The sequence below is a fragment of the Megascapheus bottae genome, chromosome 7, assembly GCF_031878675.1.
Source record: "Megascapheus bottae isolate mThoBot1 chromosome 7, mThoBot2.hap1, whole genome shotgun sequence".
In the NCBI taxonomy this organism is placed as follows: Eukaryota; Metazoa; Chordata; class Mammalia; order Rodentia; family Geomyidae; genus Megascapheus; species Megascapheus bottae.
In genome coordinates this window covers 23,448,273-23,475,990 of record NC_143515.1, presented here as the reverse complement: position 1 = coordinate 23,475,990, position 27,718 = coordinate 23,448,273, and the positions used below count along the sequence as shown (strand labels likewise).

Sequence of the window (27,718 nt, the reverse complement as noted above, 5' to 3'; positions counted from 1 at the left end):
GTTATCACTGAGCTATATATCCCTGTCACCCCTCACCCTTTTTTTTTCTGTGGAAGAAACAAGATTGGCTGGGCACGCTCCTCTTAATCCTAAACTACTCAGGAGGCTGAGATCTAAGGATCGGAGTTCTAAGCCAGCCTGGGCAAGAATGTCTTGAGACTCTTATCGCCAATAAACTACTCAGAAAAGACCAGAAGTGGTCACTCAAGTGGTAGAGTGCTAGTGTTGAGCATAAAGTAGTTCAGGGACAGTGCCCAGGCCCTGAGTTCAATCCCCATGACTGACAAAAAAAAAAGGAAAAGAAAGAAAGAGGGAGCTACATGCTCTGTGAAAGCAAGTTGGTTGGAGATAAGATTTTGCAAGTTAAACTTTATTAAAAAGGTTTTAAATGCTGAGTACTGGTGGTCTGTAATCCTAGCTACTCTGTAGGTTGAGATCTGAGGATCATAGTTCAAGAAAGTCCATGAGATTCTTATCTCCAACTAACCAGACAACTGGAAGTAGAGTTGTGGCTTAAAGTGGTACAGTGCTAGTCCAGAGCAAAAGATCTCAGGCTCAGGGACTAGATCCTGAATTCAACCAACAGAATAAAAGGATTTTAGAGCTAGGTGTTAGTGGCTCATACCTGTAAGCTGACCCAGAGGGTCAAAATTGAATGCCAGCCACTGCTGAAAAGTCTGTGGCTTGCCAGCTCCAAAATAGCAAACAAGAAGTCAGGAAGGAGGTCGAGGGCCAATCAATGGAACAAGCCCAAGGCCTTGAATTCAGACTGAGTTCAGTCTTCCTCTCCCCTAAAATAGTAGCAATGTTTGGGTGGGTTCTATGGGCATTTTGAAAATATGGATTTTTCTTTGACTTATTTGTTATGTTTTGTGAACATCCTTGCAGTTAAAGATAACGCTTTAAAAATAAAATTCTCTCTTCATGACAACTTGAGCCCTGCCACTTGATGGGAGAATCAGCGGAACCTGGAACATGGCTTAGAGTTGACATTCTCTATTGTAACCTTGTTCCTGTTTATTTTTATTTTTTTGTGTGTGGATTGTGGGACTTGAACTCTGGGTCTGGGCACTGTCCCTGAGATCTTCAGCTCAAGGCTACCACCCTACCCCTTGAGACACAGGGCCATTTCCGGTTTCCTAGTGGTTAATTAGAGATAAGAGTCTCATGGTCTTTAGTGCCCAGTCTGGCTTTGAGCCCATCCTAAGATCTCAGCCTCCTGAGTAGCTAGGATTACAGGCGTGAGCCACTGCTCCTGGCTTGTTCCTGTTTATTTTTAATTTGTCACTTACTTCACTGGAAAGGAAAGATGTTGCTCAGTTTTAAAGGGTTACAAGTTGCTTTGTTAGAGCAGGACTAAATGTATAGTGGTTGGGAAGGAGTGATGGTCGATTTTTGTGAGGCACAGCCTCCCTCCCCCAGTTCTATCCCTAGCATCAGAAATATGAAGTGAACATAAAGTAAGACAGTAAAGTTTTTCCAAAATGCTACAGCAGCTCAAAATTTATTGAAGCCTTTTCAAAGGTACTTGTTAGAGAAGCTGACATTTCCTCTTGGAACTGCTATATCTTCTGGAATGAGACAGGAATGTTTGTTTCCTTCTCTGTGTCCCTGTTATTGTTCCCCTGCCTTGATAAACACCATCGGGGAAGAGTAGATTTTCTCTGGCACTGAGCCACATTGGTGGAAAAATCCTTAGCCCTGACCCTTCCCCCACCCCCACCCCCTTTCATCCAAACGTCCCCTGGTCACTCACTCAGGACACCAACTCTCATGGTGACTCGTGAAGTGAAATGCCCAACTGGTGAACCCTGGAAAGAAAGGGAGGGGGTTGTGAGCCATCTCTTCCTCATTTTCCACACAACTGTGTTCCACACAGGGCCTGGGCTGTTTTCACTCCTTTCTACCACTAGCACCTGCCAAACCAGAGTGGAGAGGTTGGCTAAGGGCCACTGGAACTTTCTGATACCAGAGCCCAGCATTCCCAATTTAGGAGATTTTTCTGCTCCTGGGGACATGGATTGTGGTGGCAAAAACAAGCACACCTCTCCCTTCTGTTTCCACGCAAACCAGGCCTACCAGGGTACTGTGTGGTTGATTTGGATCCTTAGAAAGTGGGAATGAGGTAGCCAAGACAGAAGAAAGGGGCCTAATGGATTGGCTCGGGAACACCTGGGGGCAGAAGGGGGGACGTTGTTTGATCTGAATCCCCTCAATCCTGACAGGTTAGAAGACCTTTGGTACCAGGGCTATCTGTGGCTCTAAGCCTCAGGCTCCGGGAGGGCGGTGGAGGGCGCCCGCCTACCTGGGGAAACCTGCGCTAGGTGTGGCTGGAGCGCTGGGGATGCGAGGTGGGTCGGGGCGGGCTGAAAGTTGGAGCAAGCAGGAAGTGAAGTCTGGGCTGCGCGGGGAGGAAACCGACTGGGCCAGTTCTGCTGCGGCCAGGCCGGAGACATGGTGAGCGCCCGGGGGACCCAGGAAGAGACCGACCCAGAAGGGGGATCTCCTCGGGACTTGGGGGTGTCGCCCAGGGACGGGGAGGGGGAAGTGGTGGCCGAGGTGGAGGGAGAGCTCGGCCGGCGCCTCCTGTGGCCTCTCTTCTTGACAGCTAGGCTGCAAATAGCTCAGAAGTGCCTGGGCGGAGGTTCCTGTCCTTTCTCCCCCGCCTCCCTTCCCGATCCCCGGGTTGCCGCCTGGGAGCAGGGACTTGGCTGGGGGTGGGAAGGCCAGGGGGACCCGAATTCCAGGCGGAGCTGACAGCCCGCCCTCCCCCTCCCCCTCCTCCTCCTCCTCTTCCTCCACCTCCAGCTGGGCCTGAGCCGGGTGTTGTGACACTGTCCCGGGCTGGGAGCGCTTCTGCTGTTTCTGTCTCAGATTCCAGTCCAACAGCCCCAGTTCCCCCCCCCCCCCCATGGCCTTCCCTGTAGTCTTCTACACACACCCAGAGGGTCCCAGGCGGCACCAGCTCCTTCTCCACGAATGTGAGAGAGTTAAAGGCTTTAAAAAAAAAAAGAACCAGACGTTGGTGTTCCGTGATAATCTAGTTTGAACCCACACCTGACCAGTTTCTAGAGGCCCACTGGGTCATGGAGGGAGGAGCCTAGGAATTGTTTTTCCCTCCTGGTTCAAAAACCTTATCAACAGGTCTCCAGGATAGAGAGGCAGCAGGTAGAGAGGCTTTGGCGTCCATTTCCCCATGGCCCTGGTGGCTGGGTGTTTTGTCGTTGTTTTTCATTAATATTTGCTGTCAGTGGTGTGGGGCCTGCCCAGGGTGCTAAGTGGTGGGGAAAGCAGAAGTTTGAGGCCCAAAAGTGCTTAGTGCCTTCTGGAGATCTTGGTTGCCAGTTGGGTTTCCGTCCCAGCAATGGATCAGCTGGATACACTAGCCAAAAGGTCCCCTTTTTTCCCCCAGGCCAGATCAGCGTCTGGGAGAGACAGATGAGGGGGTGCTAGGGAAAGGTACTCTGTTGGCCAGCACCCACATTTTTAGTGAGATCCCAGCAGGATCAAGGAAAGTAGGTGTCTCCAGGGGCTGGTAAATAGTGCTTGAGTGTGCCAGTTGTAAGATGTCACTTCTGGCATCTCCATAACTCTTTCTGAGAATCCCAGTCTAGCGTCAGATCTCACCTCTGGGTCATAAAAATACACTTAGGTTGGATTACAGGAGTAACATGAAAAAAGAGAAAGAAACCAGTCCCTTTGTTAACAATTCAAGCATTATGAAAAGCTAAAATCCCCTTTAACTCTACCTGCCTCTGGCCTCTGGCCTCTTGGATCCTCCACCTTGGCCTAATTAACCCATGTTGCTATCCAGGAGGAGGCCAGCAGAGGTGGAGGAAATGATCGGGTCCGGAACTTGCAGAGTGAGGTGGAGGGAGTCAAGAATATTATGACCCAGAATGTGGAGAGGATCCTGGCCCGTGGGGAGAATTTGGACCATCTCCGAAACAAGACAGAGGATCTGGAAGCCACGGTGAGATGGGGTACAACCTGGGACTGCAGGGAGAGGGGAGGAGAATTATTGGCAGGAAGAGAAGTTTTTGTGGGGAAGGCAAAATGAACCAAAAGGATGGCAGTCTTCCGTTTCTGTTGCTTTTTTGCTTATTTCAGGAATTGTTATGAGTCAAGACCCCACTTCTGGTGCAGCTCCGTTCCACTGATTGGAAGGGGGCCCACCCACAGAGGCATTTCCTGAGACCACAGACAGCTCTGAGTCCACACATTCTTGGGCTTCTTTCATGTGAAACTGATCCTCCCTTTAAAGCCTACTCTTGACAATCATTTGGACCTGGCTCTTCCAAGACAAAAATATTAGCTCTGGGAAAATGCTCCAAGAGCTTTGGCCCTCTCTAGGGGTTAAAAGACTAGGAGTAGAAAACTATAAAGTCCTTCTGAGCCAGCTTTAAAAAAAGCTGGAAAGAGCAATGAAATGCTTGGATCCCGGAGGCCTCTCAGCCAAAGGCTAGAATAATATATCCCACACATCTTTTTTTTTTTTTTTTTGGCCAGTCTTGAGGCTTTAACTCAGGGCCTGAGTGCTGTCCTTGGGCTTTCTCAAGGATAGAGCTCTACCACTTGAGCCACACCACCATTTCCAGCTTTTTCTATGTATGTGGTTGAGGAATCCAACCTGGGTCTTTGTGCATGCTAGGCAAGCACTCTGCCACCAGGCCAAACTCTGGGCCCCTATCCCACACATCTTGCTAGACTTTTCCAAGCCAGTTACTTGGAAAGGGCTGGAGATTCTTAAGCCAGGGCTAAAGCGTTAGCTTCAATGTCCAATGAAAAGACTGGGAGGTTGGTCTGATTTTCTGAGTCCTTTGAGGAAGTGTGTGTGTGTGTGTTGAAGGTTGAATTTGAGGTCTTGCACTTCTTAGGCACATGGTATATTATTCTGAACCATGGCCCACAGCCCCTTTTGCTTAGGTATGGTCTAGTGCTTTTTTGCCTGTGGCTATTAGGCCATCAAGACAATGTGTTTTTGGTGAGGTTTTTTGTTTGTTTGTTTTTGTTTTGTTTTGTTAATAGTGGTGGTGGTAGTGGTGGTGGTATGTGGGTATATGGATATTACTAGAGCACTCTTACCAGTCCTGGAGCTTGAATTCAGGCCCTGGCTGCCATTTGAGCTACAACTCTGTTTCTGGCGTTTTGGTGGTTAATTGTGGAGATGAGTCCCATAAAAGACTTTCTTGGGGCCAGGAGTTTGGCCTAGTGATAGAGTGAGTGCTTGCCTGGCATGCATGAAGACCCGGGTTTGATTCCTCGATACCACATACATAGAGAAAAGCCGGAAATGGTGCTGAGGCTCCAGTGCTAGAGTTCTAGCCTTGAGAAAGTCCAAGGACAGTGCTCAGGCTCTGAGCTCAAGCCCAAGACCAGCAAAAAAAAAATAAAAAGACTTTCTTGCTTGGGCTAGATTTGAACTGCAGTTCTCATGACTCAGCCTCCTGAGTAGCTGGGATTGCATACATCAGGTGCAGGTGTGTGTGTGTGTGTGTGTGTGTGTGTGTGTGTGTGTGTGTGTGTGTGTGTGTGTGTGTGTGTGTGTGTGTGTGTATCTGTGTATGCTGGTACTAGAGCTTGAACTGGGGGATTTTCACTCTTGCTCAGCCCTCAGTCCACATTTTGTTATAATTAGAGATGGAATCTTTGACTTTTTTGCCTGGATTTGCTTTGAACCATGGCTCTCAAGGTCTCAACCTTGATTACAGGCATGAGCCACTAGAGCTGGGTTCCAGTTTATTTTTTTGAGCTAATACGTTACTAAGTTTTATTTATTTATTTATTACCCTGGCTGGTGTTGAATGAGGACCCTCCCATCTCTACCTCCCACTTGGCTAGGATTATAGCTATACCCCATCATACTCAACTCTCTGCGTGAAATCTTGGGTATTCCTATTAGGTCTGCCTGGGACTTAGTTCCTCTTTCTGTAGTTTAGTCTGAGCACATGTTTCAGGGAGACTATGTCTGTAACTTGAGTTGGGAAAAGAGGGGTTTCCCTTATTACCTCCTGCACTGCCCTGTCCTTTCCATATTCCACAGTTCCTAAAGAATGAAGAGTCCGGGGCTGGTGGGAGGGAAATGGGGACCGAGACATGAGAAAGGGTATTAATGTATATGAAGTAATGCACCCTCTATCTGGTGACTATAATGTAACCCTTCTATTAATTACAATAAAAATATATGAAAAAAAAAAAGAATGAAGAGTCATAGACTTGGAGGTAGGCCTACCTGGAGCCTGTCACCCTCAGCTCCAGAGTTTTCCCTCCCAAGGGAGAAATATGCTCCAGGTATTGCACACTTGGGTGGGAGCATGTATAAAAGGGCCCCCGGGGGGCCGGGAGTTTGGCCTAGTGGTTAAAGTGCTTGCCTAGCATGCATGAAGACCTGGGTTCGATTCCTCGGTACCACATACATAGATAAAAGCCAGAAGTGGCGCTGAGGCTCAAGTGGTAGAGCTCTAGCCTTGAGAAAGTCCAAGGATAGTGCTCAGGCCCTGAGCTCAAGCCCAGGACTGGCAAAAAAAAAAAAAGGCCCCGGGTGCTTGACAATGTAGGAGTAAGTGGAGGGAGGGGACTCCAGGGCTGTTGTCACAATTCAGGTGCCCTCCCAAGAGTCCAAGGATCCTAACTTTGAACTAGATTGTTAGGAAGACACATTTGTCAAGATAGAAGGACAGAGCATCTTTTATTTCAACGTTTATCACTTCAGCTAATAATATGAATACTTCGCTGTGTGGCATTTGTCTCTTATTTCGGAGAGTCACCAAGTCACTCATTTTTCCTTGTCACCCACAGTCAGAGCACTTCAAGACGACATCGCAGAAGGTAGCCCGGAAATTCTGGTGGAAGAACGTGAAGATGATTGTCATCATCTGTGTGATTGTCATCATCATCATCCTTCTCATTGTGCTCTTTGCCACCGGTACCATCCCTACTTAAGAAGTCCCTCCCAACCCCACCCCTTCTTCAGGGGTGACCCTCCATAACGGGTGCCAAGAGAAACCCTCTCTCCTGTCCTGCATGGGAATGCTGCTCGGTCCCTGAGGCCCCTTAGCCACATTGTATGTCCCAGAAGCACCTTGATCCCTGGAAGGAGAGCTGCACTGTGCGCATTTCACAGGCCCTTAGACTGGGTCGGAGAGGACCCTGAGGACACTGCATATACCTGGGAAATGATTGGTGGTCAGGGGGCAATAAAGGCCTTTCAGTATCCCTATGTGTGAGGCACTTTCTCCTTCTCCATTCTGCCCTTTGGCATGTCCATTTCTTTCCAACCACAGTGCTGTCTGGCTGAGAGAGCATTCTTTTATTTGAGGCCCAAGTGGATGGAGAGGAAGAGATCTCATGTTTGGGAAAGAAAGATGGAGGCTCCGTTTGGTTTTTTTTTTTTTTGGTGTGTGTGTGTGTGTGTGTGTGTGTGTGTGTGTGTGTGTGTGTGTGTGTGAATTCAGGGCATGGGTGCTGTCCATTCTTTTGCTCAAAACTGGTGCTCTACCACTTGAGCCACAGTTCCACTTCCAGCTTTTTTTTGGAGATAAAGTCTCTGGAAGGTTGGGAATGTGGCTTAGTGGTAGAGTGCTTGTCTAGTATGCATGAAGCCCTGGGTTCAATTCTTCGGTATCACATATATAGAAAAAAGCCAGAAGTAGTGCTGTGGCTCAGGTGGTAGAGTGCTAGCCTTGAGGAAGCTAAAGGACAGTGCTCAGGCCTGAGTTCAAGCCCCAGGACTGGCAAAAACAAAAAAAACTTTCTTTTTTTTTGTACTTGAGACTTGTCATGATGAATAAAGGATAAAATAAAGAAAGGCAGAAGATAGGTTAGACTAAAGAAAGGCACTGGTGACTTATGCCTGTCATCTTAACTACTCAGGAGACTGAGATCTGAGGACTGCAGCTCAAAGCTAGCCTGGGCAGATAAGTCCAGAAACTTTTTTTTTTTTTTTTTGCCAGTCCTGGGGCTTGAACACAGGGTCTGGGCATTGTCTTTGAGCTTCTTTTTGCTCAAGGCTAGCACTCTACCACTTGAGCTAAGCTCTACTTCCAACCTTTTGTTTATATGGTATTAAGGAATTAAGAACATGTAGAGTGGTTTGGGGCCTCCCGCCTTATCTGCCATTGTCATCTCTTTCTATGGTGCTGTATTAATCCAGAGTCAAAAGCTGGAGGAACTATAGTGTTTTCCTTTTTTGGTTTTTCTGTGTTCTGTTTGTCTTTTGTCTGTTCCTGCTTTTCTGGGAGTTCACAGGGCCTTGGGTCTCAGTTGGGATGGGGGGCCGTGAGCTTATCTCCCCTGCATACCATGGCTGAGCATAGTCAATGTCACAGGACAGGGCCTGAAGCCCTCCTTCCATTTCTTAGACAGTGAGCTTTCTGTCTTCTGGCTTCCCTTCTCTCTACCATGTTCCACCATGACTGCTGCTCTTTACTGTGCCCAGTCTGCCTTGGCTTATGAGGAGGGGATTTTGCCGTTTCTGTTTCTGTTTCCTCCAAATGCTTTTCAGAATTGCAAACAAACTTGCTGTTGGGGAAAGTGATAAGGGGCCAGAGTTGAGAGAAAGGCTTTGGGGATCACTTGGAAGTTCTAGAATCATGCTCCAAATTCTGAGGGCAGAGGAAAGTCCAGAAGAGTCCCTCCGAGCAGACTCCATTCGTCCTCTCTCTCAACCCATGGCTGGATACAAGCTCAGGTCAGCCAGGGTCTATGGGGGGGTCTTGTTCACAGAGGTGGCTCAGACCCAGAGAGGGAAGCTCTGTTTGGGATGTTGGCAGTGGCTACTCAGTAGCAGTGAGAAAAGGATGGTAAATTCAGCTTAGAGAGCTCTCTCGAAGTAGGAAACATGCCTGCTTACCCATCTGAGGAGCAGGGTTCTGTCAAGTAGAGCTGAAATTCCCTTCTGAATAATCTAGAATAGTTCGTTTTCCCATAGGGACAGGGATTCCTTCCTTCCTTCCTTCCTTCCTTCCTTCCTTTCTTCCTTCCTTCCTCCCTCCCCCCCTCCCTTCCTTCCTTCGTTCCTTCCTGTCTTTTCTTTTTTGGTAGTTGGGGTCGAACCCAGCACATTGCACTAGTGCTTTGCCACTGAGCTATATCCCAGCCCATGACTGCTTCTTTGTAAGTAAGGGTGAAATCCACCCAATATATAAATTGTCTTCTTCTTCTTCTTCTTCTTCTTCTTCTTCTTCTTCTTCTTCTTCTTCTTCTTCTTCTTCTTCTCCTTCTCCTTCTCCTTCTCCTCCTCCTCCTCCTCCTCCTCCTCCTTTCTCCTCCTCCTTTCTCCTCCTTCTCCTTCTCCATCTCCTCCCTCTTCCTAGTCCTCTTCCTCTTCCTCTTCTTCCTCTTCTTTCTTCTTCTTTCTTCTTCTTGCAGGTCCTGGGGCTTGAAGTCAGGGGCCGGTGCCCTCCCTGAGGTTCTTTTTGTTCAAGGCTACTGCTCTACACCTTGAGCCACAATTCCATTGCTGATTTTTCTGAGTAGCTTATTGGAGCATCTCACAGCCATTCCTGACAAGGTTGTCTTTGAACCATGATTCTCATCTCAGCCTCCTGAGTAACTAGGACTACAAGTGTGAGCCACCAGTGCCTGGCTACAAGTTGTCATTTTAAAGTGTACAACTCAATGGAAAGCAGGGTACTCAGGTTACTGTGTAGCCACCTGTCTTCCATTTGAGAATGTTTGTGGCACCTATTTTTAGTTATGGGTAAGATACACACACCAAGATGGCAAACTCCCTGCCTGGCTTGTTCATGGCAGTCCCAGTGCCAGTCACAGAGCCTGGCATTGGCTGTCTTGCTAATCCCATCTACCAGAACCCTTGCAGCCCCAGCTCCAGGGCGTAACACCTCTGTGCGGGGCTCACAGATTAGGCCAGGCAGTACCTGACAAACATTCTCCTTCTCTCTCTCTCTTCTCTCTCTCTCTCTCTCTCTCTCTCTCTCTCTCTCTCTCTCTCTCTCTCTCTCTCTCTCTCTCTCTCTCTCTCTCTCTCTCTCCCTCCCTCCCTCTCCCTCCCTCTCCCTCCCTCTCCCTCCCTCTCCCTCCCTCTCCCTCCCTCTCTCCCTCTCTCCCTCTCTCCCTCACACACACACCCTTTCCAGGGGTGTTCAGCATGCAGAACTGGCGCCAGGCTGCCAGGCTGGAGTGTCACTCGAAGTTGGGTGCTGGTGGCCCGGCAGGAGGCGCCCCACTGACCCTGGCTGTCGCGGGCCAGCTTTCGATTTGACCCGGTCCGGGTCACCGCTCATGAAAGGCGCAGCCCCCCGCCTCCGCCAGCGCCCGGCCCCGCCCCGCCGCTGCTTCCTCCGGGACACTGGCAGCTCCTTGGGCAAAGAAGCCGGGACCGGGCGAGGCTGCGGCGGCGATGGTGAGGGCGCGAGCAGGGTCACCTGGCCCAGTGGGGCAGAGGGCTCGAATGCAGGGAGCGGGGCCGCGGGCGGGGAGGGGGCGCTGCGCAGGTTGGACCCGCTAGGGAATCGGGGCAGGGGCAGGGGCAGGACCCGCTCCACTCCCTGCCTGCGAGAGAGAGAAAGAGGGAGGGAGGGAGGTGTACGCCCCGTCGCTGCTGCCCCAGGCAGGGACAGCCACAGAGAGCCAGCCTGGCTGTGGCTTCCCACGCCTCTGCAGCGGAGTGGCTACTGCCTTTGGCTTTTGCAGACCGGCCGTCTGTGTGACCCAGAGCAAGTCACTTAACCTCTCTGAGCTTCCTTTTCCGCACGGTGAAGTGGGGCCAGCAATATCTGCCTTAGGGGGTTAAAGGAAGCTCCTGTGGCAGAGGCTGACAACCAGGCACTCAGAAACCACTGCTAAGAAGTGGAAGGCAATGTGATGACCTCTTCAGCCCTTCCCCAAGCTCTCAGAGAAGCCAAGCCTGCGTGCGTGTGTGTGTGTGTGTGTGTGTGTTGAGGGGCAAGGGGTGGGGGAGGAAGGAAGGAGGGAATTGGAAATCATATCACATTGGGTACTGGAGTATGAACTTTTTCCCTGGGAAAGAGAGAGGGGAAAAAAAAAAGTTGTTTACTCCTTTGTAAAACTTCCACTGTAGTTATCAAAGTGTGGCACAGGCCTGATTCTCTCCTAATGTCTACCCAGTGACACAGCCCGGATTGAGTCACCCTCATCCTGATTCAGACACTGGGCCCTGTCCTCACTTGCCATTTCCAAGGCAAAGGTATCAAGAGTCAGGTGGTGGCAGGGGCCATCTCCCCTGGGGCTCCTGGGAAGATGAAGCAGGCTTGATGCTGTAAAGTTTCTGTCTTGGAGAAGTGGTGAAGGTGATGGATGTGGTCTGCCTGCCTAGGGGTCTTGATGCCTAGATGGCCTAATCTCTGGAGAACTGGTAGCAGGAAAAGGAAGTGGAGCAGGAAGGTAGCACTGAGTTCTGAGGCCTCACCAGGAAACCGAAGGAGGCTCTGAGAATGGGCAGAGCCTTGAGCCCACTTCCAAGCACTGGGGGCAAGAGATGAGGCAGGGTTGGGGACGGACTGCTAGCACTGGAGATAGACTATTAGCTGGAGAGAAGAGGAAACTCTGACATGAAGGTGATGGCAAAGCTAAGTTGGGACTCTCATAAGAACAGGACTTAAATAGTGGATCGGAGCCTGGGGAGGGCAAATTGATTTCTCTCATTCTCGGTCTCCCTCTTCTCTGTACTAGGACTCTCATTTTTGTTTGGCTTTTTCGTTTAAGGCTCTATGCCTTGAGCCACAACTCCACTTCTGGCTTTTTGCTCATTAACTGGAAGCAAGTATCTTGTAGACGTTTCTGATAGAAGCTGGCGTTGACCTGTGATCATCAGATCTCAGCCTCCTGAGTAGCTGGGATTTCAAGTGAGCCACCAGCACCTGGCAAATCCTATCTCTTTAACTCTTGTCCTCTCTTTTTTGTTGTTGTTGTTTTAGTGTCACATTCTGTAACTGTCCTCCATTTGCTTTATAAAATTATTTTCCTTTATTCTTATTATAGAGATGATGTACAGAGGAATTACAATTGTATGAGTCAGGTAATGAATACATTTTTTTTTTTTGCCAGTCCTGGGGCTTGAGCTCAGGGCCTGAGCACTGTCCTTGCATTTTTCTCAAGGCTAGAGCTCTACCACTTGAGCCTCAGCACCACTTCTGGCTTTTTCTAAGTATGTGGTACCAAGGAATCGAACCCGGGTCTTCGAGCATGCTAGGCAAGCACTTTAACCACTAGGCCAAACTCCCAGCCATGGATACATTTCTTTTCATAGTGTCTTCTGTTCCCTCATGCTCTCCCAGTTCCTCCCACCTGTCTCCACCCACAAGTTGTTCACTTCCATCAATGTCCAGTGAGTCCCACTGCTACATTTTTTCACCCTTTTCCCCTCACATTCTGTGCTTTTCCCCCACCAACCCTCCTGAAGATATACATGCGAATACATCATACATAAAGAAGAAAATGAGTTGTTTGTTTCCATATCGTGGAGTTTGTTTCAGAATGTATATTACTTTGTATAAATATGACAATCTTGCCCTTTCCTTTCCTTCTTCCCATACCCCTTTTCTACATAATCCTCTTTCCTTTTCCTTCTCTTCATGATCCATTCATTCAAGAATTTTACAGGATGTTTCTTTGTGCTGCTCATGACTGTAGAGGTTAGAGTAGAAACAAAGCAGTGATGGGAAAGATGGAAACTGAATGAATCAGTCTATTGAAGTCATTCACATTGTAAATGGGTCCTCTCTCTAAAGAGTTTGTGACTGGAGTCACATGCCACCCTCACATGCACCCAAGTTGAGCTGGCAATAGCAAAAGGGCTGAAGGAGTCAAGCACTGGTGGCTCATGCCTGTAATCCTAGTTACTCCGGAAACTGAGATGAGAAGGATCATGGTTCAAAGTCAGCCCAGGCAGAAAAATCAGGAAGACTTAATTTCCAATCTGCTATCAGAAAGACAAGCTGGAGGTATGGCTCTAGTAAGTAGTAGCATGCCAGCCATTAGCAAGTAACTTCAGCAGGAGGCTCTAAATTCAAATCTTAGTTAGGGGAAGGGTAGTGGGAGGAATGGGTGAATCTGCAGCTTTCCGTTACCTGTATCTGGTTTAGCACAGGGTAGGAATGTGACCGCTGGAGTCTATGTTAGCCTTATACTCTTATCTTATACTTCTCGGCTCTGTGCTATTAAGTGATTTAACACCTCTGGACCACAGTTTCCTATAAAATGGGGTAATAGAAGCTGGGCGTGGTGGCTTATGCCTGTAAGTCTAGCTACTCTGGAGGCTGAGATCTGAGGATCGTAGTTCAAAGCCAGCCTGGGCACTAAAGTCCATGAGACTCTTATCTCCAATTAACCACTAGAAAACCAGAAGTGACATTGTTACTCAAAGGGTAGGATGGTAGCCCTGAGCTGAAGAGCTCGGGAACAGTGTACAGTCCCAGAGTTCAAGTCCCACTACCAACAACAACAACAAAAGGTATGATAGTACTGTCTTGATTGGATTATTGTGAGGATTTAATGAGAAAAGCTGAACAAACAGCTAGTAGCACCATGCTTAGGTAAAGTTATAAGCCTTAAGCTGTTATAAGCTGTTAAGGCTACCTTTATGACCTATTGAAAGGTAGAATGGTTCAAGTGGTAGACTATTTGCTTTGCAATGCGAAGCCTGAATTTAATCCCTAGAAGCACATACACACATATACACACAAGATAGCTAATCTTTTCAACAGCTCCTAGTGCCCAATGAAAATAAAACAGATACAGTTTTCAAAGGCCCTTGTAAAATTCTTCATTTGGATTAGAATTAAAGAAAGAAGGGTACAAAGGGAAGATCTTGCTTGATCTACATTGTGTAAAACTAAGTGGTTTGACCAATCATAAATTTTATGCTTTCACAATAAATATTGAGTTTCTGACCTCTAAGGGAAGATTTTTTTAAAGAAAAGATAAGCTTGGTCTGAATCTACAATATTAGCTCTTATTTATTGAGTATTTCCTATGGGTAAAGCATTGTGCTAAGGTTTTTGTTTATAATACGTCACATAATTCCAATCTAGTATTCTGAGGTTTATAAGGTAGGTATTTTTATTATCACCATCTTGTAGACAAGGAAGTGGAGGGCAGAAGGGTCTCATCCTCAATCCCAGTCACTCAGCTGGTGAGCATAGAGGCAGGATTTGAAGAGAGGAATGGAATGCACCTTGCTACACATCTGAGAGCTGAATGCCACAGTACCCCCATGTGTCTGTCCATCCCCACCAGCTGGAACAGGACTTCTTGGATAACAAGAAGAGTTAAAATAGAAGATATGATGTGTTTATTTGTTTATTGTTTTTAGTTATGAGATAGGATTTTACAACATACAAAGGTTAGTCTTAAACTCTAGTGTTCAGACAGGCACTGGTAGTTATGCTTATAATCCTAGCTACTCATGAGGCTCAGATCCGAGAATTGTGGTTCACAACCAGACCAGGCAAGAAAGTCTGTGAGAGTCTTATCTCCAATAAACCACTATAAAATCTGGAAATAGAGCTGTGGCTCAAGTGGTAAAGCACCAACCTTGAGCAAAAAAAGTTCAGAGACAGCAGCTATGTCCTGAATTCAAGTCCCAGGGCCAGCACAGAAACAAAGCAAAAATCTAACTTTCAAGTTATGTTACTGCCTCAGACTCAGACTCCTCAGGAATTTTTTTTGCCAGTCTTGGAGCTTGAACCCAGGGGCTGGGCACTGTTCTTGAGCTTTCTCAAGCCTAGCACTCTACCACTTGAGCCACAGCATCACTTCCAGCTTTTTTTTTTTTTTTGCCACTCCTGGGCCATGAACTCAGAGCCTGAGCACTGTCCTTGGACTTTCTCAAGGCTAGAGCTCTACCACTTGAGCCACAGCACCACTTCTGGCTTTTTTCTGTGTATGTGGTACCAAGGAATTGAACGCGGGTCCTCGTGCATGCTAGGCAAGCACTCTACCATTAGGCTAAACTCCAGGCCCACTTCCAGCTTTTTCTATGTATGTGGTACTGAGGAATCAAACCTGGGTCTTTATGCATGCTAGGTAAGCACTCTACCACTAAGGCCAATCTCCTGGTCAATTTGTTTTTCATATTTAATGTATGGCTAAGCATGCTAGGAAAGTGTTCTACCGTTGAACTATATCCCTAGCCCAATAGGAAGGTTTTATTTTTTTTTTGCCTTTGTTGTTTTTGTTTTGTTTTGTTTGTTGATCGTGGGGCTTGAACTCTGGGCCTGGGCCCTGTCCCTGAGCTCTTCAGCTCAAGGCTACCATCCTACCCCTGAAGCCACAGCCTCACTTCCCATTTTTTTAGTGATTAATTGGAGAAAGAGTCTCACATTCTTTAGTGCCTAGGCTGGCTTTGAACTGCAATCCTCAGATCTCAGCCTCCTGAGTAGCTAGGATTACAGGAGTGAGCCACTGCGCCCAGCTTCAAGGCTAGAGCTCTACCACTCTGGCCACAGTATCACTTCTGGCTTTTCCTATGTGTGTGGTACGGAGAAATTGAACCCTAGTCTTCATGCATGCTAGACAAGCACTTTACCACTATAACCAACTCCCAGCCCTGCTTCCAGCTTTTTTTTTTTTATTTTGCCAGTCGCAGGGCTTGAACTTAGGGCCTGTGCACTGACTGACTGTCCTTAGGCTTTTTCCTCAAGGCTATCACTCTGCCACTTGAGCCACAGCCACATTTCTGGCTTTTTCTATGCATGTGGTACAAGGAATCGAACCCAGGTCTTCGTGCATGGTAGGCAAGCCCTCTACCACTAGGCCAAACTCCCTGCCCCCCGGTTCCAGCTTTTTAATTATTAATTGGAGGAAAGGGTCTCATGGACTTACAGCCTGAGCTGGCTTCAAACCATAATCCTCACATCTCAGCCTCCTGAGTAGTTAGGGTTACAGGCATGAGCCACCAGCACCAGGATTAGCAGGGAGGATTTTGTCAGCTATGTTTCCAAGGGTATTGAGTTTGGAAAAAACTAAAAGGTTTTTTTTTTTTCTTTTTTTTGATTAGGGCTATAGCTCAGTGGTAGAATACTTTCCTAGCACATGTGTGGCCATGAGTTCCATCCCCAGCCGTGTGTGTGTGTGTGTGTGTGTGTGTGTGTGTGTGTGTGTGTGTGTGTGGTGTTTAATGTTGCAGGGTGATATTCTGTGCAGTCAGTAACAGTCAGGAACATTTCCTGTGTAACTATCATCTTCTGTTTGAAAACAATTACACTTCTCCTGCACCTCCTTTCTAGGCTCAAAACCCCAAGCTTTGCCTCTGGAATGCTCTCACCCGTCCCTTCCTCTCTGCACTCTGCTCCCCATGCCACCCCTCCCTCTTCCCAAGACAGACATCTCATACCCCTGCTCATGTGCTTCTCCACCTTCTGGCTGGCCTCTCTGCCAAAACTTTCCTCAGTTCCTTCCATACCAGGCTGCCACCAATACAGAAAGTATCCTGAAGCTCCTCTGGCCACATTTCTACCTCTTCCTCCACACTAGACTTTGTTCCTTGACTTGCACTACTTTCCTTAGTGTGCCACCCTGCCCTCCCCTGCTAACCTTTGGCCTAGTCCTTCACTGTCAGAGTGTGCCCCACCCCCCCTCACCGCTGTCTGTCTGTCAAGATGCCCCAGCTTTACTCCATCCTTCAAGTGTACACTACACCTCTGGAATCACAATTCTCCCTCTTGCAGTTACACCCTGTCTGAGGGTGGCTACAACACTTACCCTTTGTATCTCACAGTATAACTCTTTATCCTGCTCTGATTGTATCATATGTGTCTCTTCCCCAGCTGAAGAGGAGTCTCCCTGAAAAGAGGCACAGTTCATTCAGAAAATATTTATCACAAGTCCACCGCCTGCCAGGCACTTGGTTGAGTTTCAGGTGGCACAGGGCCACATGGCCTTTGCCCTGTGGTTGCCCATCTCTTTCCAGAATCCCCAATGCTTTATCTCTTAGAATGCCAGGATAGGTCATGCACAAAATTTACTTTGAATGCTGCTGAGTAGGATCACAGAGGGCTGAGATTTGCTTGAGTGGCTCTATGTTCCCTAGAGCACATGTGTTCTCTTGGCCCCACAGGGGAGGGAGACTGCTTCAGATTGTAGCTGGAGAGCCAGCCAACCCTCTGGAGAATGTGACCCTGTGTCACTCCTTGTATGGGAATAGGAATAACAACAGCTGTAGCATTCAGCACAGAAAGAAAAAAAAATCACATCTACTATCCTACCAATCTAGCAATGTCTCATTTTCTTCTTTATTGATTCCTAAATTTTTGCCCAGGACTATCAGGATGCGAGGGAATTTAAAGGGCTAGACAACCAAATGTGGTTGAATAAAAGTAGGAATCAGAGTAGGAATCCAGGCACCAAGTGACTCATACCCTTATCCTAGTGATTCAGGAGGATCTCAGTTCAAACTCAGCCTGGGCAGACAAATCCCCAGGACCCTCATCCCCAAGTAACCACCACCAAAAAGCAAGAAGTAGATCTGTGGCTCAAGTGGTAGAATGTCAGCCTTGAGCAAAAATGCTAAAGGGCAGTGCCAAGCCCTGAGTTCAAACCCCAGTACCATACACACACACACACACACACACACACACACACACACACACACACACACATTTAGTGCTGATGATGGTTAACTGATGAAAAGGTAGATGATATATGGCTCCCTGCTCTCTACATTATTCCCCTGGGTTCCCCAGTCCGTGAGCACCCCCACTCCCTGTTTGCCTGCTAGCTCTAGAAGTAAGTTGTTTTTCTAGGTCAAGAGTAAATATTGACCTGTTTGGGTTTCAGATGCCTGCCCCTTGAAACTCCTGCTGGGCTGCATAAGCACATGAGAACATCTCTTGAGACTAAGAGTTGCTTTTGGATAGACTATAAAGCAAATGGCTTTATGGTCCTTGCAGTGGTCAGCACTGTATCCTGGGCCTCTGCCTCCCACTGGGAGCTTGTGGTCTAGTTGAGAATGCTTGGATGCTGAGTGCCAGGCAGCTGCAAGGATTCTAAAGAATTCTTGCCTGAGGAGGAGGTGATCCTTGGTTAACTTCCAGATCCCTTCCAACACTGAAGTTTTCTGGTTTTAAGTGGAATTCAGTCAAGAGCCAAAATGTCTGCTGCAAACAATGGGTGATATGGGCTGGCAGGAAAGGGAGGTTGGCTGATACTCTGTGAAAAGGAGATAGAGCAGGCATAGGCTATGGGACTAGGCTGAGGGGAGGGAGTTGCTGTGGTTTGCTAATCCCCTGGCATTCATTTCCCTGAAATGTCCCTGGACCTGCTCCTGGACCTGAAGCTCTTAACACTGCCCGCTAGCTACCCTGGGACTCTCCCATCACATGTCACCAGAGTACAGGGTATTTCCCGTTCATGACCCTGATTTTCTCTCCCTTCTATTCTCTCAACTTCCTCCAGCTTGGAACCTCTGAGCCTCTCTTCCTGGTCATCTAAAATGCTTTGATTTTTGATTAGGTGAAACTGATGCCTGAGTTGGGAAAGTCAAGGGTTATGAATTGTACCTCATTGAAGATCATGACTGATTAGGAGGCTAGAGACCAAAGGCCAAGTGCAATGATGTGAGGAATGAATGGGCTGACCAGAAGCAGAACTGGCCTTACTAGCCAGAGGCCCAGGCCCAAGGATGAGGTTTAAGAATGAGTCTAAGCACCTTAGCTTGGAGGAGACTATGACATGAGGTGACCTGCTCATTGCTTTCTTTTTTTCTCTCTTTCTTTTTTTTTGGTGCTGGTTCTGGGGCTTGAACTCAGGGCCTGAGGGCTGTCCCTGAGCTTGTTCTGTTCAATTCCAATGCTCTACCACTTGAACCACAGCTCCAACTGCAGCTCTTTTTGGTGCTTAATTGGAGATAAGAGTCTCAGGAGCTCTCTTGCCTCCTAATAGCTAGGATTCTAGGTGTGAACCATCAGTGCCCAGCTCAAAACTGCTTCCTTAACTCGATTGCTTCCTTAAACATATGGCTTCTCTGTCTGGCATCGTCAAGTGGCTCTGATCCCTGTTCTAGCTGCCTCCTTTGGCCACAACACAGTCAGTATTCTATCTGCTTTATGGGAGGAGGGGGGTCCTGAGAAGCTCCCATTCTGGGGCAACTTAAAGGAAGCTGAAAGGCTGAAAGTCATGCTGCCTTAGGTCTGGTCTTAATGGATGATGGGCAGAGTCTGTGAAACGTGAGTAGGTGAGCCCCACCCATTCAAAAGGCCTCACATGATGTGTGTCTGTGTATACAGCATGTCCTTCCATGAAGAATGCTATTACTCATGTGTCATACCCGTGTGTAGTACAGGAAGAGGACTTTAGGTCTTAGGGCCAAATGAGGGGTGGATGGGTTCTTGTGCAGTCCTGACCTTAGGCTTGGTGCCCAGGCAGGGAAAGAGTTGGAGCGATGCCAACGGCAGGCGGATGAGGTGACGGAAATCATGCTTAACAACTTTGACAAGGTCCTGGAGCGTGATGGGAAGCTGGCAGATCTGGAGCAGCGTTCAGACCAACTCCTGGACATGGTGTGAGGCCCCAGGAAGCAGGAAAGGGAGGGGAGGGGAGAGAAGCTTGGCACCGAGGCTGCACTCAGGGTTTCTAAGTCCTTAATAGAGACTGAGGCCTGCTCTGTCTTCTAGCCTAGATATGTAATGTACAGGCTTCATCAAGTAAGAAGTCCTTTGTTTGAAACTGTGAATCTTCCTAAAGATCAAGGATTTGGCCTTGATAACTGGAAGTGAGCCGATAGTCTGATAGTCAAGAGCTATGTCGTCTCTGAAAGAGGGAGTCAGGCTGGGAGGAGCCCAGGGAAAGTTGAGTGGGGAGGATGCAGGAGTAGACCAGGCCTCGCTGATGGGGTTAAAGGAGCTGGCTGTGAGGCACTGGGGAAACCACTAACTCCCATCCTGTGTCTGGGGACTTCCACAGAGTTCGGCCTTCAGCAAGACAACCAAGACCCTGGCCCAGAAGAAGCGCTGGGAGAACATCCACTGCCGGATCTACTTGGGGGTAGGGGTGGCTGGTGGCCTGCTCATCCTCGTGATTGTGCTGATGGCAGTCTTTTGTTGTAAGAATAAACAATAGAGAAGCCACGTTTTGCGGTTTGAATCGTAATAGTCTTTTATTGAAAGGCCAGTGACTCCAGTCTCAAAGACCAGCAGCCAGAAAATACACTTACTACAGTTAGGTAATAAGCCAGAGAAGAAAGAAACAACGAAAACAATAACAAGCCAATTCAGATCCAATGGAGAGCTGAATTGGGATGTCATGGTGACCAGAAAATATCCAGGAGACAGGACAAAGGACTCGAAAATGGAGACACATGGCATGGCATAATGGTGCCCAAGCTGGTCCAGGCCTAAACAGGATCAGTGCAGGGGGCAAAGCCACAGGAAACTCCCTGTCCTAGGAACTGGATTGACAAGTTGAGTGACCTATCAACCAAGTGCTTACCCTTGTTCTCCAGGGATTCAGGCACTCATTACCTGGGGCAGGGGGGCTTCACCTTCCCCTACCATAAGGATGAGATGCCAGACTTTCTCCAAATGCAAAGCTTTCTTCAGGCTACATTATCTGCATTTCTCTGAAGCCAAACCCTCCAAGCTCACCTTGAGCTAGGCATCTGCATTTAATGAATAGCCTTTACCTCTAGGCTTTTCAGAGGCACTAGGGTGGCTGCAAGAAGTTACTTAGGCTCAGCCACCGTATTTTACTTTCTACCACATAGTGGGGACAGTAATGTCCTGCAGGCTCAAGACTCAGGCATGGCCTTAGGAACTGGGGATTGATTCAACAGGGCCTTAACGAGGGATCCAATGTTCTGGTCTCAAAGACTTCTGCCATATTCTCCTGTCACCTTGTGAGAAACAAAGGGAAACCCTGATATGTATACCCCTGTATCTTCAATCATGCCAGAGACTGGCCCATAGGGCAACCTTCTGCACTGGCCAGCCCCACTTGGAGCTCAGTAAAAGCTGCTGTTTGGTTAAAAAGCTGTGTGTGTGTGTGTGTGTGTGTGTGTGTGTGTGTGTGTGTGTGTGTGTGTGTGTGTGTGTGTGTGTGTGTAGCTCAGTAAAAGCTGCTGTTTGGTTAAAAAGCTGTGTGTGTGTGTGTGTGTGTGCGTGTGCGAGTACACGCGCGTGCTGGCCTTGGCTTAAGCTCAAGGCCTGGGTATTATCCCTATGCCTTTTTTTCCCCTCAAGACTGGTTGGCATTCTACACATGAACCACAGCTCCATTTCTGGCTTTTGGTTGCTAAGAATCTCTTGGCCAGGTGAGGTGGCTCTTACCTGTAATCCTAGCTACCCAGGAGGCTGAGATCTGAGGATCGTAGTTCTCAGCCAAACTGGGCACTGAAGTCCGTTAGACGCTTATCTCCAGTTAATCACTAGAAAGAAGGAAGTGGGGCTGTGGCTCCAGGGGTAGGGTGGCAGCCTTTAGCTGAAGAGCCCAGGGACAGTGCCCAGGCCCAGAGTTCAAGCCCCATGACCCCCTCTCCCTCCCCCACAAAAAAGAATCTCATGACTTTCCTTCCTGGGCTGGCTTTGTGTCGTGATTCTCGGATCTCAGTGTTCTGAGTTGCTAGGATAACAGGTGTGAGTCGCTGATGTCTGGCCATTAGTTCCTCTTCACATTTGTATAAAATAGTTTTACAGAACTCCAAGATATGGAAACAAAAGCCTTTTTAAAAAAAAATTAATGATTCTGGTTTTCCTTTCTTTTTTTGCCAGTCCTGACTTGAACTCAGGGCCTGGGCACTGTCCTTGGGTTTTCTTAAGGCTAGAGCTCTACCACTTGAGCCACAGCACCACTTCCAGCTTTTTCTGTGTATGTGGTACTGAGGAATTGAACCCAGGGCTTCATGCATGCTAGGTAAGCACTCTACCAGTAAGCCACACTCCTGGTCGCCTGATTCTATTTTCTTTACTTTATGTATGGTATATTCATACCTTATGTATGTCTTTGTCTGTGTCACAGTGAGGGCACAGAGGGGTGAAAAGGACATCAGTAGAACTCATTGGACATTGGTGAATGTGAACTATACAACTTGTGGGTGGAGATAGGAGGGAGGGACTGGGAGAGAATGAGGGAACAGAAGACATTGTATGAAAGGAAATGTTTTCATTACCTGACACATGTAATTGTAATCCCTCTGTACATCACTTCTATAACAACAATAAACTAAATTATATATACATATTTTTTTTTTTAAAGGCAGAAGCAGGCCTGGAGTTTGGCCTAGTGGTGGAGTGCTTGCCCAGCATGCACGAAGGCCCAGGTTCGATTCCTTGGTACCACATACACAGAAAAAAGCCGGGAGCAGTTCTGGGGCTCAAGTGGTAGAGCTCTAGTCTTGAGAAAGACCAAGAACAGTGCTCAGGCCCTGAGCTCAAACCCAGGACTAGCCAAAAAAAAGAAAAAAAAAGGCATTGGGCCGGGAGTTTGGCCTAGTGGTTAAAGTGCTTGCCTACCATGCATGAAGACCCAGGTTCGATTCCTCGGTACCACATACATAGAAAAAAAGCCGGAAGTGGTGCTGAGGCTCAAGCGGTAGAGCTCTAGCCTTGAGAAAGTCCAAGGACAGTGCTCAGGCCCTGAGCTCAAGCCCAGGACTGGCAAAAAAAAAAAATAAATAAATAAAGAGGCAGAAGCTGGACACTGGTGGCTCACATCTGTAATTCTAGCTACTTAAGAGGTTAAGATCTGAGAACTGTGGGTCTAGGCCAGCCTGGACAGGAAAGTCCATGAGACTCTTATCTCCAACTAACCACCAAAAAACTGGAAGTGAACTGGTGGTCCAAGTGAGAACTAGTCTTGAGCAAAAAACAAAAACAAAACCAAACCCAAGGGACAGTGCAAGCCCCAGGACTGATACCCACCCCCCCCCAAAAAAAAGGAGGTGGGCAAAAGAAAGGGTGGAAAGGTGGAGGTATAGATCAATGGTAGCACAAATGCTTAACCATGACCCTAAGGCCTGGGTCCAAACCTCATAAGCACACACATATACACATACCCCAGCATAATGATGCTTGGCTAACATGAAGATTATTGACACCTGCATGTCAAATATCCATTAATATAAACCACTGAGTGTACTTGTTTTCTACTCTACTCCTACTCCCCTCCGCCCCTCCTCCTCCTTCTTCTTCACCAGTCCCAGGGCTTGAAAAACTTAGGGCCTGAGCTTTTTCAAGGCTAGCATTCTACCACTTGAACCACAACACCACTTCCAGCTTTTTCTTCTTCCTATTCTTCTTCCTCTTCCTACTCCTCCTCTTCTTCCTCTTCTTTTTCTTGCCAGTCCTGGGGATTGAACTCAGGGGTACTGTCCTTGGACACTTTTTGCTCAAGGCTACAGCTCTGCCACTTGAGCCACAGTGCCACTTCTGGCTTTTTCTGAGTATGTGGTGCTGAGGAATTGACTCAAGTCTTCATGCATGCTAGGTGAGCATTCTACCACTAGGCTATTCAAGCTTTTTCTTTTTCTCTCTTTTTTTTTTTTTCTTTTTTGTTGGTCATGGGACTTGAACTCTGGGCTGGGCGTTGTCCTTGAGTTCTTCAGCTCAAGGCCTACTCCCACTCCTACCGTCCTACTCCTTGAGCTACAACACCGCTTCCAGTTTTCTAGTGGTTAATTGGACTTTGTGCTAGGGCTGGCTTTGAATCATGATCTTCAGATCTCAGCCCCCTGAGTAGCTAGGATTACAGGCCTGAGCCACCTAGTCCTGGGGCTTGAACTCAGGGGATGAGTACTGTCCTTGGGCATTCTCAAGGCTAGGGCTCTACCAATTGAACCACAGCACCATTTCCAGATTTTTTTTTTCTGTATATATGGTACGGAGGAATTGAACCCTGGTCTTGATGCAAACTTCTTGCCCCCTGCTTTTGTTTTTATAGACTATATTAACAAAGCTTCCCACCTTTGAGATGGACTTTCCTGGGCTGCCTTGGAACCAAGATCCTCCGAATCTCAGCTTCCCAAGTAGCTAAAACTTACAGATGTAAGCCATCATGCACCATTTTTCTTTTGGTTTTCACTATGCTTCGCTTTCTCAACTGGCTTTGCACTTTCCATACTTCTGCCTCATCTGTCAAATACTGGGATTACAGGCATACACCATACCTGCTCTGAGTGCCTTCCTCTCTCTTCGTTCCCTCCACACTCCCTTCCTTCCTTCTGCGACAAGAATTTAGGAAAGGAACACACTTTAATACATTGAAAGCAGATCATCTCTAGGGAGAGAGAAACAATGATTTTTCACTCAGGTACAAGTTTGTATCAAGGTGTTAAGCTTAGAGCTTTAAGTCCTTCCCCAAGGCTAGCCTATAGGGCAGTCTCTCCACCAAGGGTAGCGGAGGTTTACTGAATTACATTGGCTCTCTAGGCCATAGTTTACCGGCCTGAGTAGTTAAGTTAAAGATCTATTCTTCCTAAATGCAATTTTCTACAACTACCTCCTTCTCTCCTCAGGGAATGTCATGTACTAGGGATGCAAACCACTCACTTAGTTTTACAGAAGCTGGGGATAAGGTTGAGTAGATAGTCCTATGCACAGGTGAGGCTTCAGGATGGGTTACAGAGACCTTACCTCTCTCTTCTGGAGAGGTTTGACACCTTTGTTATTTTGCCTAATACATAAGAAACGCTCAGGGCCCTTGCCAGATAGTGGGAGCATTACTTCCCACACATTGATGCCCCTTCTTACGATATGTCCCCATTTCCCTCCCCCCACCCCCCACCCCCACTCTTTGGCTAGCGTTCTACCAACTGGCCCAGGGCCCCAACCGAGTCTCCCAGGCTCTGACGGCCGTCCAGCAATGGCACTGCCGAGGCCCTCCGAGCCTCAGGGTACACACTCTTACTGCCCGAAGTCTAGGATTTTCTGGACATCAACCACGCGACCACGACAGAAACTCCCGCGAACTTACTCTTCCAGGGAACTCCATTGGCATTAGCCTTTGACCACCCGACCTACCCGGCCCGCGAGAGGCGTCAGCGTCAACGCTTCCGCTTTGCGAGCTTGTGAGCGCATCTCCAGCCCGCCCCTCGGGCACTTTGATTGGCCATCCGCTCTCAGCTCGCTAGCTTATTGGTCAGTTCCTCGGGGGTCACAATTCAGCCGGTTCCGAGGGCTGTGTCAGGCTGCTTGGTAGCCATGGCGTCCTATTTCGACGAACATGACTGCGAGCCGGTGGACCCGCAACCGGAGACCAGAACCAACATGCTGTTGGAGCTGGCAAGGTGGGGCTCGCAAGGGCTCGGGCCTGCGTTCCCCACGTCAGGTTTCCGGGGTTGAGGTGGGCGGGGAAGGCGGATTAACTAGGGCTGCCCTTTCTAGGAAGGATTTGTTGGCCCCAGCAGCGCGCTCGCCGGGGTCGGTGGGGACGGATAGTTTGGGCCGTCCGTAGGCAGGGCTAGGCAAAGGCGGCTGTGGGAAGGGCTGGGGGAGAGGGTTGAAGGGGGGGTGCAGGGCAGCAGGCCGTAGGAGCATCCCGGAAGCTGGGTGGGAAGGGGGTGGCAGGCAGCGGCTGTGTCCCTGGCGTCAGCTTGCTAACGACAGCCCACCCAAGCCCAGGGTCGACTTGAAATTGTTTTCTGCTAGGTCACTTCCGCATGGCTTTCCTAACACCTGTTGCCTCGTTTGTGAGATGGGACTCAGCAAGTTACATACGGGGGTTGTCTGGTAGCAGTGGTGAACCAGTTTCCACCGAGCTTTTCATCTTCTATCTGAGAAGGATAGTCTTTACTGTTGCTGTCTGGGGGTACTTAACTGGTTAATGCGGGGTAGATGACAGAGCCAAGAAAAAGGAATAGATTTCCTTGGTCCTGATTTATCACCCTCCTTCTCAGGTCGCTTTTCAATAGGATGGACTTTGGAGATTTGGGATTGGTGGTAGACTGGGACCATCATTTGCCTCCACCAGCTGCCAAGGCTGTGGTGGAGAACCTCCCCAGGACAGTCGTCAACAGCTCTCAGGCTGGTGAGGACACTTTTCCTTCTGCCCTTTGGGGCAGGTCTGCTGGACTTGCCTGCTCCCTCAAACCACACCCACCTTGGTTAGGAGTGGGAGCTGGGAGGTGGGGCCCATCAGCAGCTCTCCTGATCACACTCCTTCCTCAAGAGCTCAAGTGCCCGGTGTGCCTTTTGGAATTTGAGGAGGAGGAGACTGTTGTTGAGATGCCTTGCCATCACCTCTTCCATTCCAGCTGCATTCTTCCCTGGCTAAACAAGGTACCCCTTCCTTCTTCCACCTCTCACCCTGCCCTAAACCCAGTTCTCAAGTTTCTTTCTAGTTATGAATTGCTGGGAGTCAAAGAAGGGTGGGTGTACTGATGGGATTTGAGAGCAGGGAGGGTTACTGGTTTTGGAAGACTAGACCTGCATTACTTTTTCAGACAAATTCCTGTCCACTGTGCCGCCATGAGCTACCTACTGATGATGACACTTATGAGGAACACAGACGAGACAAGGTGGGGGCTGGTGAAGGCATCATATGGGCCCCTCACACCCTATCCCTACTATACTCCCCTACCTCAGCAGTTTTGGGTAGGCTTTAGACTCTCTGGCTTTGGCCACTTTTCTAGTGACTCAGGTGGGGGCAGATATCAGCAATACAGATACAGGGGCTTAAAAACAGTGAGAATCAACTTCATGACAGCTGCCCTATGTCCTTACCCATGGGACTTCAGGCTTGGCCTTGCCCAGTGTTCTCTTTCTTCTAGGCTCGAAAGCAGCAGCAGCAGCACCGACTAGAGAACCTCCATGGGGCCATGTATACGTGAGACAGCTAGAGCTGAACACTTGCCCTCAAAAGAACTTCCTCCTGCACCTTGAATTCTCATTAAAGATTCCTTTATCCACCCTGTAGTTGCATTGCTCACAGGCCTGGAGAGGGGCTCTAGATCTACCACCAGCTCCCTCTTGCGAATGGGAAAGTTGGTAAAAAAACTGTGAGAAAGGGCTGGTAGCTTAGTGGTAGAGTGCTTGCCTAGCATTCATGAAGCCCTGGGTTTGACTCCTTAGTACTACATAAACAGAAAAGGCCAGAAGTGGTGCTGTGGCTCAAGTGCTAGCTCTGAGCAAAAAAAAAAAAGCTCAGGGACAGTGCCCAGGTCCTGAGTTCAAGCCCCAGGACTGGCAAAACACACACACACACACACACACACACACACACACACACACACACAAAACCTGTTGGCTTGGGGTTAGAGGTGTGGCTCTGTTGGTAGAGTGCAAGCCAGTGAGCAAAAAGCAGGAGGTAGCTAGTTCAAAGACAGACAGACAGACACACACACATACACACACACACACACACACACACACACATTTGGCTACATTTCCCTCTGTAATATCTGTCTGGACTCTGTGTGGTGGGGCCCAAGTAAATGACTAGTCTTCTAGTCTTCTTGACCAGCCAGGGCTTGAGCCTGTGTCCAAGATTGGAAAGCAAACTCTGTCAGGGCCTAGCATCCTATAGCTATTTAAAATTCATTAACTTGAAACCTTTCTCCCTTCCCCCCTCCCCCTCCCCTCCAAGCAATTTCTAGTTAACCTTGGAACTTTTAGTTAACCTTGGGATCCTGAGTTTTCATTGGTTTCACAGAGAAAATTGCTTTTAACACTTCAAAGTTATTCTCTGTACTTAACCCCGGCTACTAAGGAATCAAAGGTTAAACCAGACATTGAACAGGGGAAGGAAGTAAGCTTATCAGGTCAGGTCAGGTCTTTTAGACTGCTTAGAGGTTAAGCCTATGTGGATGACA

At 48.3% G+C, this 27,718-nt stretch overlaps 3 protein-coding genes and 1 long non-coding RNA gene across 5 annotated transcripts; 3 read left to right on the top strand and 1 right to left on the bottom strand.

Moving 5' to 3' along the window:
- The first annotated feature begins 2,352 nt into the window (after nt 1-2,352).
- Vamp8 (vesicle associated membrane protein 8) lies at nt 2,353-6,965 on the top strand. Its single transcript, XM_090336574.1, has 3 exons — nt 2,353-2,457; nt 3,815-3,973; nt 6,799-6,965. The coding sequence occupies exons 1-3, from the start codon at nt 2,455-2,457 to the stop codon at nt 6,940-6,942; spliced, it is 306 nt and encodes a 101-aa protein (XP_090192700.1). The 5' UTR covers nt 2,353-2,454; the 3' UTR covers nt 6,943-6,965.
- LOC150060455 (uncharacterized) lies at nt 6,672-24,982 on the bottom strand. 2 transcript variants are annotated; one of them, XR_016536233.1, is made up of 5 exons: nt 24,883-24,982; nt 24,077-24,186; nt 21,243-21,340; nt 16,684-16,764; nt 6,672-6,842 (listed from the first exon to the last, which is right to left on the bottom strand). It is a non-coding gene; the product is annotated as an uncharacterized LOC150060455 (long non-coding RNA). The 2 variants fall into 2 exon arrangements; XR_016536232.1 differs by lacking the exon at nt 21,243-21,340 and having other exon boundaries at nt 6,677-6,842; nt 24,883-24,978.
- Vamp5 (vesicle associated membrane protein 5) lies at nt 10,221-20,068 on the top strand. Its single transcript, XM_090336575.1, has 3 exons — nt 10,221-10,363; nt 19,341-19,478; nt 19,882-20,068. The coding sequence occupies exons 1-3, from the start codon at nt 10,361-10,363 to the stop codon at nt 20,035-20,037; spliced, it is 297 nt and encodes a 98-aa protein (XP_090192701.1). The 5' UTR covers nt 10,221-10,360; the 3' UTR covers nt 20,038-20,068.
- Nucleotides 24,983-25,034: 52 nt separating the features above from the next.
- Rnf181 (ring finger protein 181) lies at nt 25,035-26,815 on the top strand. Its single transcript, XM_090336573.1, has 5 exons — nt 25,035-25,195; nt 25,805-25,935; nt 26,077-26,186; nt 26,351-26,425; nt 26,678-26,815. The coding sequence occupies exons 1-5, from the start codon at nt 25,110-25,112 to the stop codon at nt 26,735-26,737; spliced, it is 462 nt and encodes a 153-aa protein (XP_090192699.1). The 5' UTR covers nt 25,035-25,109; the 3' UTR covers nt 26,738-26,815.
- The last annotated feature ends 903 nt before the right edge of the window (nt 26,816-27,718 follow it).